Genomic DNA, 10,475 nt, shown 5'->3' with positions numbered 1-10,475 from the left:
TGAACAGCATTGCATTTCATGGAATGATTAAATATTGCCTTGGATATGAGAGAAAGAGACAGATAGATGATATCACCTTTTGTTAGAGCATTCACCTGTAGTGAGAGTACTATTCTTCCAGCCTTGCCCCAACAAACATTCATGTGTGTAGTGCAAAAAAGATCCACTTTTTTTCAGGAATGACATAGAGCAGTATATCCCACAGTGCTTGGGTTGCCAGAACACATTCCTAAGAGATACTGGTAGAAGTTTCCTTGAAGTAGGAGGGATCTGAAGGTGACTTTTGAGCCCCTGAGGTATTCCTCAAACCATCAGCAGTGGTAGTTCAGGAAAAGGTAAAAAACAGAAGTCCCTTCCTGTCCATTGTATTTTGTAGGAAAGTCCCACTGCACTGCCCCATTTTCTGGACCATGGCCACACACATCTCTTCAATATTCCCTTCTAGCCAGATTGGGCTACCCAGCAGATGGGTTTTGTGGATTCCACTCTTAGTTCCCTAGAGTTTTCTACAAGTTGTATGTCATGAAGTAGAAAAACCCATCCATGGCTCAGTTGTTAATGCAAAGTGTTGCAAGGCCCAAGTCCCTTCGTGCAATTAACCCCAAGCACTTAGACAAATATATATCAGGCTCTATTTGTTATCTTGTAGTCTTTGCATATTTTCCCAATTTAACTTCTACAGTCACGTTTTCCAGGGTTTCCAAGTGGGCCGATAGTGTGGTTGCTAGCCTGCACTGCCATGTTACATACTAAATGAGCTCTGAGATCCCTCTCCATCCTACAATCACACTTTCATTTTTCTGCATGGATATATAACCCTAATGAAGGTTTCTGTCAATGAAGTAACAGAAATCAGTTATGATCCACTGAAATAATTTTAGAAGTCCAAACAACTCACTTGTTCAGGGTTTATTTCTCACTAGGTCTAACTTTGCTTTCCTGCTCATTGGTATGTACAGTTACAATTACAGTACATTTGATGCTGGTTAACAATAGTACTTTGGATTTTGCCTCCTGGTTTCCCTACTAGCAGAGTACAGCTCACTCCCTTTCCAGACATAACATAGGTTACAAACTGACTACAAGATAAAAAAATGCCCAGAGTCTAATGAGGGACTATATTGTTCTACCATATTGTTCTACTCCGTGCTTAATCAAATTATTTGAATATATATATTTATACTGCAGTTCTTTAGGACCATTCTGTGGTCAATTCAGCCTTCAGAACAAGGCTTCAAATCCTTTCAGTTCATTCACATTAGTTTATTCTAAATTTAATAAGCAAAGAATACTATAAAAGTAACTTGATGGGGCCATCAACTATTGCAGAGAGGAGAGGCCCTTTTCACTACAAGAAGAAATTTAAAGAAATTCTTCTATATCTGTTTTCCCAGAAGCTGCTGCTCACTCACAGTGTATTCCTCGTGCTACATAATAATGGCAGCAGCAGTTTATTAGGATGCCAGTGGTTGAAAATAGCAAGTTACTCAGGATGGGAGGGAGCTGTAAAAGTAAAATTAGATGAACTGACTTTTGGCATTTTTGTAACTAACATTCTCCTGCCATAAATGGTCGATAAAAACACGGTGAACGACTGTTTGCTGCCATACTCACTATTCAGCAAGGGCCAAATGTTGCGTTCATTGACTTGCTATATGCCAGATGCACTGTATGTCCTTGTTTGGTGGATCTTCACAAAAAACCAGAATCAGTTAAGTTGGAAAAGACCTCTGAGATCAGCCAGCCTGACCTATGACTGAATAACCCCAGGTGAACTAGACCACAGCACCAAATGCCACTTCCAGTCTTTTCTTAAACGCCTCCAACTGGTGGACAGTGACTCCACCATCTCCCTGGGAAGCCCATTCCAATGTCTAGTCACCCTTTATGTGAAGCAATTCCTCCTAATGATCAACCTAAATCTCCCCTAGCACAGCTGGAGACTGTCGTCTTATCCTGTCGCTGCTTGCCTGGGAGAAGAGACCAACCTCCACCTGGCTACAGCCTCCTTTCAGACAGAAGTAGAGAGTGATAAAATCTCCCCTGAGCCCCCTTTTCTTCAGGCTAAACAGCCCCAGCTCCCTCAGAGGCTACTCATAGGACTTGTGCTCGAGGGCCTTCACCAGCTTTGTTGCCTTTCCTTTCATTCCTAACATTAAGTTCTGATGTTTTCCAGGTATAAACCATGGACCTGTAATAGCTGGAGTAATTGGAGCTCAAAAACCACAGTATGATATATGGGGCAATACAGTAAATGTGGCCAGCAGGATGGACAGCACTGGTGTCTTAGATAAAATACAGGTAAGTCTTGATTGTGTCCTAGTGGGCTTTCACCTAAAATGGCAGAATGGCCTAAAGTTTGGTTCACCAACAGTTGCATGAGAAAGTGGCAACAGCAGCTCTGAAAGGTGATGCTAACCATCGTTTCATGAGCCTTACCATCACTTCATTTACACAGCCTTAGTATTTGTAGAAAGATGGGGAAGCTTGGGCCTACTGAAGTGAAAATAAGCTCCTGAAGTTGAGAGAAGTGCTATGTGAGGTAGGAAGAGTATTGTCCCTAGTTCCATTCATCTATCTACAAGATATCCTCTGTTGGCAACCCTAGGTACAGAAGTGGCTACAGCAAATTAGATGCTGGATATAAGTGATTAGAATGGGCATCCAGCAACAGACTGCTTGAAAGCTAAGGTGTTCAAACCTCACTTGAGACCCTTAAAGGCTTTATGAGCATTACAGCAAGCCCCCTATAACCGAACAGAACATTATGTTACCTTCACACCCTGGAAAAAGATTCTGCTTTGCTTTGTTATCAACACTGGCTGTATTTCTGTATTGTTGCAGGTTACAGAGGAGACAAACAACGTCCTGCAAACACTGGGGTACATGAGCACCTGCAGAGGAATAATAAATGTAAAAGGAAAAGGAGAATTGAAGACATACTTTGTACATACAGAAATGACAAGATCCCTTTCACAAGGGAACATGGCATCTTGAAGATGCTTGTACGTGTCATCAGTACCATATTTTCAGGAAAGTATCACGCACTTTTTAACTACATTTTGGCCCTTAACATGCGTGCTATTTTCTGGTATGTGGCACTTATTTTAATATGGCTGCAGAATAGTTCCATGAGCCATCATTTTGCACCTTGATATTTCTATGTTCAAGGACAGTTGTGATGTACGCTATAGGGCTGGAAGATTGTACTGCTACTTGCACTGTTATTCAAAGACAAGAAAAGAAGGAATAGGAATCAAAAGGAGGTAACGCATCCTGAAAGGACTAAAGAGAGGTGTTAGTGACAAATGTGGGGAAAAAAGGCAATAAAGCTAGGGGTGCATACTATTTTCTGATGCATGGTGTTTTCTGGAAAATACAGTCGCTCCCCAATAGCATCCTCTAATTGGTATTAAACTATACAGTATTGTAAATAAGTTTACTCTGTCCACACATGATTTGGATGTGATCACCAGTTGCATCTCATAGCCAGGGACACGTTGGGTGGCTTGCTGGCATTCTTTCTGAAGAGAGAACTAACAATGCTGGAATAGTTTTGTACAAACGTGTCAAATGTTTTGAAGCTATTGTCTTTTGTAAGGTTAATTCATTAAAAGTTTATATGTACTTTGTCTTACTGTTGCTGTCTCTTAGTTTTGCTTCCTTCCTTGGCTTCTGTCGCTCCAAAGCTGAGTGTTTGCTGCTGCTGCCTCTGCTTTTTATTCAGTAGTTAGATGGTGAGGTAGGCTACGGCCAGCTATCTCAATAGTCTTGGTCGATAATATCTGCTAGAATTGCTATTGCCTTTCAGAAACTAAATCAGCTCTACTGTCTTCAGTCATGGGTGGCATCCTAGGCACTTTGCAGTCACTTATTCTCTAGGTCATACAGAAGACTGACCTCAAATCCATAAACACAAGCAAAGTAGAGGATACTGAAAACAGCAGCAGTGCTGCTACTTAACAACTGGCCCACAGTGCTTAAACAATAACAAGGACAAGCTGTACAAGAGAAAAAAAAAGTTCCATTTTGCACTTTGACAACCTCTTTTGCCCTTGCATGCCTTTCACATAACCTTTACAATGCTGGATTTTGTGGGATATTTAAAGTAATAATCTCATTTATCATTTAAATTAATAATCTCATTTATACTCACTAGGACATGAGTATGAGCAAAATGCTGTTTTGTGGATATTTGAGATTAATTTAAGTCCCTTTAAATTAAAAAGTTTCACACTTGCAGAGTTTCATAGATGAGCCAGCTGAAAGACAGTAAAAGTAGGTAATTGTACTACCTATGCTCCTTTGAAGCACAGATAGTAACAATTAAGTTTCGCTTTGTTGGAATCAATTTTTTTAGTCATAGTATCCTAACAAGAAAATAATTCTGTTTACAAAATAGCATATAATTACAAGATTTTTTCTGACTGATACCAGTGGAAGTCAACTTATGCATTATTACCTCTGGCATGTTATTGAAATGTAAAAAGTATTCAGATTGCTCATTCATGAAACCTACATACACATTTGTATAGCATTGGTGTCCTTTCAGAAGTTCTCAAAATTGTGGGTCACAAATACATGGCATCAGTCCAGTCTCACTGAATGTGGCACAGTTTACTCACAGCAGCCATCTGCCCACTAGTGAATTGGAATGACAGTAGATTTCAAAGTGCCTAATTTGCTGTAAAACAGACAATCTGAATCTTGATCCCCTTAAGTTAGTCTAAAAGCAAAATGTAAGTTATTTCACTTATGTTCAACGTGACACACTTAATTTTTCATCCAGCGCTGGAGACTTTTAAACAGTAATTTTCAAGACAGGTGCTCAGTCTAATAAAATCTCATTAAAAAATATTTTTGTTGTCTTTATTTCTTCCTTTTAATTAATAAGATAAATGTTTTCCAGTGGAATTAAAGACTTTCCAAATAGCTCACATGGCTGCAAAACCAGTGTCCCAGTCATTGGCTAGCTGTCACTTGGCTGTGTCACTAAAGACTTCTCCTAAATCCCTCCTCGCCACTTGCTATAAATGTGTCCTAGGGACGTTGAAAGAAGCTATTGATCTCCTTCTTAGACTTCGAATGTACTCTGGGCCTTTAAAATCATTGTGGTATTACCACACGTCAATGCAGTAATTTCTTACTGTGGGTGAAAACCCTTATGTGAAGTTGATTCTATTATATTGTCATATATATGTGCAGCTTTCAGGTATAACCTGTGCCTTCAGGATTTTGCTTTCATTTGTATTCTTGCACATCATTAACAAACCTTGTACCTAACTTCATAGCCTTGTTTCTGTGATTTTTATAAAAGTTAAACAATATTATTTCTGTAAGCTATGAAATGTTAAAACATCTGAGTGGTGGGGAGCTGACTAGTCCAATGAAATATAAAGAAAGGTGTATATGTGCCCTCCAAGAGCAAGTTGAAAATGCCCATGTTCAGAGCACTCATATTCCACTGGTGGTGTTCTCTCATTTTGTAGTTGCATTTAGATTCTTGCAGGCAAATCCTGCTAAAGAACAAGAAAGTGGGCAAAAGATATGCATATATTTGCCCACACAAAGAACGGCGCATACCATCCTCTCTCTAGCCTTCAGTTGCTGGGTATTACTATCTTTCTAGCTGAGAAGCTCTTTGTAGTTAATAAATACCTCTTGTCTTCCAATGCATTTTACATCTACTGTTTATACTGGCTTATTTTTTCTCTGTCTCTATTCGTTTATGAAAAGAACTTTTTCTTCCTCCTGCAGCAATCTCGGCCTCAGTAACTGGATATAACACTACTCCTGTATCAGCCTGTAACCTGAAAAACTTTATGGTAATGATGTAAATCAGTATTTGACATTCCATAGATTCCACATCACAGTAAGATTCATCAAGTTCTACAACTTCCATGTTGGTGACATAGTTCACAGCTCATTAGTGAACCACAGAGTGGGACTTCTAAAAGTACAATGCAAATGCATTTCACACTGTAAGGCAACAGCCAAAAGATCAATGTAAGAGTGATTCACTGTGGTCTAGGAAAAAGAAAATCAAATGGGAACACCTGGGAAGCCTGCTGGAATTCTTTTTCAAAGTCAGTGCTTTGTTCCAATTTATGGAGGGCTACCAAAGGACAGGAAGAAAGATTAGACTGGCAGATGTTTTTTATAAACTATGGAAATAGTTTGGATCACCTGTAAATTAATGCTATTTAGCTGCTGTTTCTAAAGAGAGACATTAGTGTCTTATTTATGCTATGTGAAAAGCATTTTTCATTTTCTTATATTCCTATATGCTTCCTCCATTTTGTAAAATATCTACAAACCTTCCCTTTTTCCACTGAGACACAGGTAGTTCAGTCTGCTTGTTTCTAAAGCAAAGTGAGGGAAGAGCTTTTGCAAGTCTGTCCTGTTTTGTTTTTAAAACCTCATATTGGGACAAATAATAAGCTATGTTGTCAAGATGCTTTATATAGCAGAAGATTTACTGTTAAAAGATAAGATTTTCTTGTACTTTGATACATAGTTTTCCTTCTTTTTGTGGTTATGTATGAACATAGATTAATTTTTCATTTTCAGATAGCAGATTCTCCTTCACTTGGTGTAGATAGTGGCCTTCAAGACTTTTTACAGGTGAACCCCAAACAATTTTAAGTCTAGGGATTTTTAGTTTTATTCTTCATTTCTTGTCTAAATTAGCAGAGTGATTCTGAGGAGGAAATAAATGTAGAATGAGATATATGTGCCTTAAATAAAACATGTAATTAAGAGATAATTTTTTGTTCTTTGAAGTAATTCAGATTTGTGTGGATTTGTCAAAAATGTTATATAAATCAACTGTAACTAGTTCATCCTAAAGTTTGCTACATATTAATTTTAAGCATTTTCAAATTCAGAGGCAGGAATTACGCAGGTCAATGTAATTTTTGATATGTCAAAATGCAAGATAAGGGCATTTTATTAATGTTTGCAACTATGAAGATATGAACCCCTTTATGTTGTAGAATGCCCTGTTTAAAACAAAGATTCTGCCAAGAATTGTTTGACATTTTTTGGATAGAGTATTTTCCAAATCTATTTGTAGCCATTGGGACTCTCTTCCTGAACATCTCAGTTTTGACAGGAAAAAATGTGTGTGAAAGTATTTCAAAAGGTTGACATTCTTGTACTAGAATTTTTCATGTTTTATTCAAAAAAGTGTTATAAATAGCAATTTTTATGGAAGTTATGTCACCTCATGTATAAAACTGTATATTACTCTACTTACCAAGAAAGTTATTGAACAGAATATTGATTTTAATTGGAGCAGATATCAGTCAGCTATATTGGGTTGTGTGGCAAGGTTTTGGTAGCAAGGAGAGGGGGACAGGGTTACAGGGGTGGCCTCTGTGAGAAGTTGCCAGAAACTTCCTCATGTCCAAAAGAGCCAATGCTAGACAGCTCCAAGACCGACCCACCGCTGGCCAAAGCCAAGCCCATCAACAACAGCTCTGGGATAACATATTTAAGAAGAGATAAAAAATGTGGCAGAATCAGCAGCTGCAGGGAGGAAACATCTCTGGAAACACCAGGGTCAGTGAGGAAGGACGAGGAGAAGATGTTCCAGGCAGCAGAGCAGAGATTCCCCTCCAGTGGGTGGTGCAGACCATGGTGAGGTAACTGTGTCCCTGCAGCCCTTGGAAGCCCATGGTGGAGCAGAGATCCACCTGCAGCCCATGCACAACCCCACACTGGACCAGGTGGATGCCCCAAAGAGGCTGTGAGCCTGTGGGTAACCTGTGCTGGAGGAGGCTGCTGACAGGACCTGTGGGCCCATGGAGAGAGGAGCCACTCTTGTAGCAGGTTTGCTGACAGGACCTGTGACCCCATGGGGAACCCGCACTGCAGCAGCCTGTTCCAGAAGGACTGCACCCTATGAAAGGGACCCACGCTGAAGCAGTTCATGAAGAGCTGCAGACTGTGAGAAGGATTCAATGGGAGAAGTTCATGGAGGACTGTCTCCTGTGGGAGGGATGCAATGTTTCTGAAAAGCCTTCCTGTTTGAGGTGGCAGTCAGTCAGTAATTAGGATCTAGAAAAAACAAGCACTTCTGTGAAACAACTGGCTTGACCCAAAGCTATGGCAGTAGAAAGGGGACAGGTTTTGAGCCATTTTTGTTTCAGCCTCTTTCAAGGGCCATCCAATGGAACATATTCGACAAAGACTGTCTCTCCTTCATGGCTCAGCTGAAGGTCAGGACCACATGGCAATCTGATACATGTTGAGGTCAAAGAGCTAGCATAGGAGAGGGCTTGCTAAGCCTTAATTTGACAGCAGGTTACTCAGCTCTAAGTGACATGAGTTTGAAACAGGCACCTCAGCTTGTAGCAAAAAACAGCTACTGTTTTTTCTGTGTATCAATGAGCTGTCCAGTTATATGTCCCCCGTCCTCTTGTGTCCATCCTGTCCCCCCCAGTTATCATTGTCTCCTTTGTGGCCTCTCTCCCTGGCTCCACTATTATTTGCTTCATATTTCTTTTAGGGCATTTTTTCAGAATTATTGCACAAGCCAGTTTGACATTCCAGAACAGTGCCCCTACCTTTGAGACACTTTATGGCTATAGAAGTACATACCAACATGTTCAAAACTCAGACATCTTAGCAGTGGAACCTGAGGGGGTATTACTACTCTCTAAAAAGGCAGGCAATTGAACTTATCATCACCAAAACACCAAATTCAAAGCAACTTTTAACGCTTTGGTGTCTTAGCTCAGATGTATTTGAATGCATAGTTTTAATCATACGGACTAAAATTGCTCCAGTGTTTACATGTTCGAATTGAAGTTACTAAGGAAACAGACTGACCTTCCATGCTATTTCGTAACAAGAACATACACTTAACAGTAGCATATTAATAAAGTCTGGTTGCAACTGGAACAAACCCCCCTGGGCATTCATATCCTTCTTCTGGGCAGTCTGCAAAAGGTGACCAGGAAGAAAAGCCTTTTTAAGTTTCAAATAATTCTAAAAGGATTTTTACCTTCACTGGGAAGGAAAAATTAAGTGAAAAGCATAGTTTTTAATTACTTCAAATGGGCAGGGGGGAGGGAACAACAGTATTGCAAATCTGTAACAAGCATCTAGCAATATTTGTGACAATCTATACTGCATCCAAATGCTGTAATTCAACTTAATGCCATCAATTTAATGTTAATCAAAACAAGCTACTGAGAACAGTAGAAAGAAAACTGGAGAGAAATCTTTCAGATCTGACTTCAGAGCTCTTGCCTAGCTTAGTTGATATCTGTGGTGAGCAGTTTCTTGTGGCTCTATTTATAGCTGCAGTTTCAGCTGAGCTGCTTTTTATAAATGGGCTTGCTATCTCTCTGTGCTTGGACTAAACTACAGAAAAGCACTTGCACAGTGGCAAGCAGGTCTCTGCGTAGGAAGCTGATGTAAGGCAGCTGTTGGATTTTCAATTCCACTGCTCGCTTACACTGTGCTAATTGGCCCATGCTACAGGAAGAAGAGGATCTTAATTGGTAGAGGGACATTATTAGATAAGCAGATGGAAATTGTCACAAATTATTAAAAAAACCACCCACATCAGTCTGCAGATTATAAAGCCTCCATGCTACACTCACAAAGAAGCAGGAGTCTGTGTTATTCAGTAGGTTAGTGATGGTAGAGTGGCAGCTACATCATAGGGATGAGACTTTTGTAGGCCTGAATTACTGCCTGGCTCCAAGATGCCTGAAACAATCAGTTGTGAAGATTTCTGGTACTCTGAAAGTTGGGGGATTTTAAATAAATTTTGGATGTTCAGTAAAATTCAAGATGCCTGGGAGAGTGCTATTGTGAAAGTGCTTACCAAAAGATACTGGTAGCAATAATAATAGTAATGCTGTGCCCACAGGACAGTAGCTCTACAACTGTGGTTACAGGAAACAAAGATAAACTAAACCAAGCTGCTTGCAGATCCCTAGGGACCACAGTAAGAAGCAGCATGGGCATAGTTACATATATGTATTAAACCAGGATAACCATGGGGTGAATATCAAACCTAGGAGCCAGGTACTACTAGGGCAGAGAAGTTTTACAGTTGGTCTGAGATTTACATGCAGGAGACACTTATTTTCAGTGTTCCCAACAAAAGTGTGTGAGAGAATTTTCCAACTGCATTGCCTGAAATGGCTGAGCATCCCATGCTGGATTCTGCACCTGGGATGGGGCAACCCTGGATGTACATACAACCTGGGGAATGAGATGCTGGAAAGCAGTGCCATGGAAAGGAACTTGGGGGTCCTGGTTGATGGCAAGGAGAATCTGAGTCAGCAGTGCCCTGGCAGCCAGGAGGGCCAACCCTGTCCTGGGAGGCATCAGGCACAGCATCACCAGCCGGGCAAGGGAGGGGATTGTCCTGCTCTGCTCTGCACTGGGGCAGCCTCACCTCGAGTGCTGGGGGCAGGGCTGGGTGCCACCATTTAAGAAGGGAATTAAGCTTT

The 10,475-nt window shown here is 40.4% G+C and overlaps 1 protein-coding gene across 1 annotated transcript in view; it reads left to right on the top strand.

The window, feature by feature from the left end:
* Positions 1 to 5,676, top strand: part of ADCY2 (adenylate cyclase 2) — a 183,583-nt gene extending 177,907 nt beyond the window's left edge. Inside the window, exons 22-23 of the mRNA XM_017738745.1 lie at positions 2,177 to 2,301; positions 2,845 to 5,676. Of these exons, the coding sequence (XP_017594234.1) occupies positions 2,177 to 2,301; positions 2,845 to 2,997 (278 nt within the window). The 3' untranslated portion in view covers positions 2,998 to 5,676. The remainder of the gene's footprint in view (positions 1 to 2,176; positions 2,302 to 2,844) is intronic.
* Positions 5,677 to 10,475: the final 4,799 nt, after the last annotated feature.

Source organism: Corvus brachyrhynchos, unplaced genomic scaffold (genome assembly GCF_000691975.1).
Source record: "Corvus brachyrhynchos isolate BGI_N302 unplaced genomic scaffold, ASM69197v1 scaffold23, whole genome shotgun sequence".
NCBI classification, from domain to species: domain Eukaryota; kingdom Metazoa; phylum Chordata; class Aves; order Passeriformes; family Corvidae; genus Corvus; species Corvus brachyrhynchos.
This window is presented reverse-complemented; position numbering and strand designations above follow the sequence as displayed.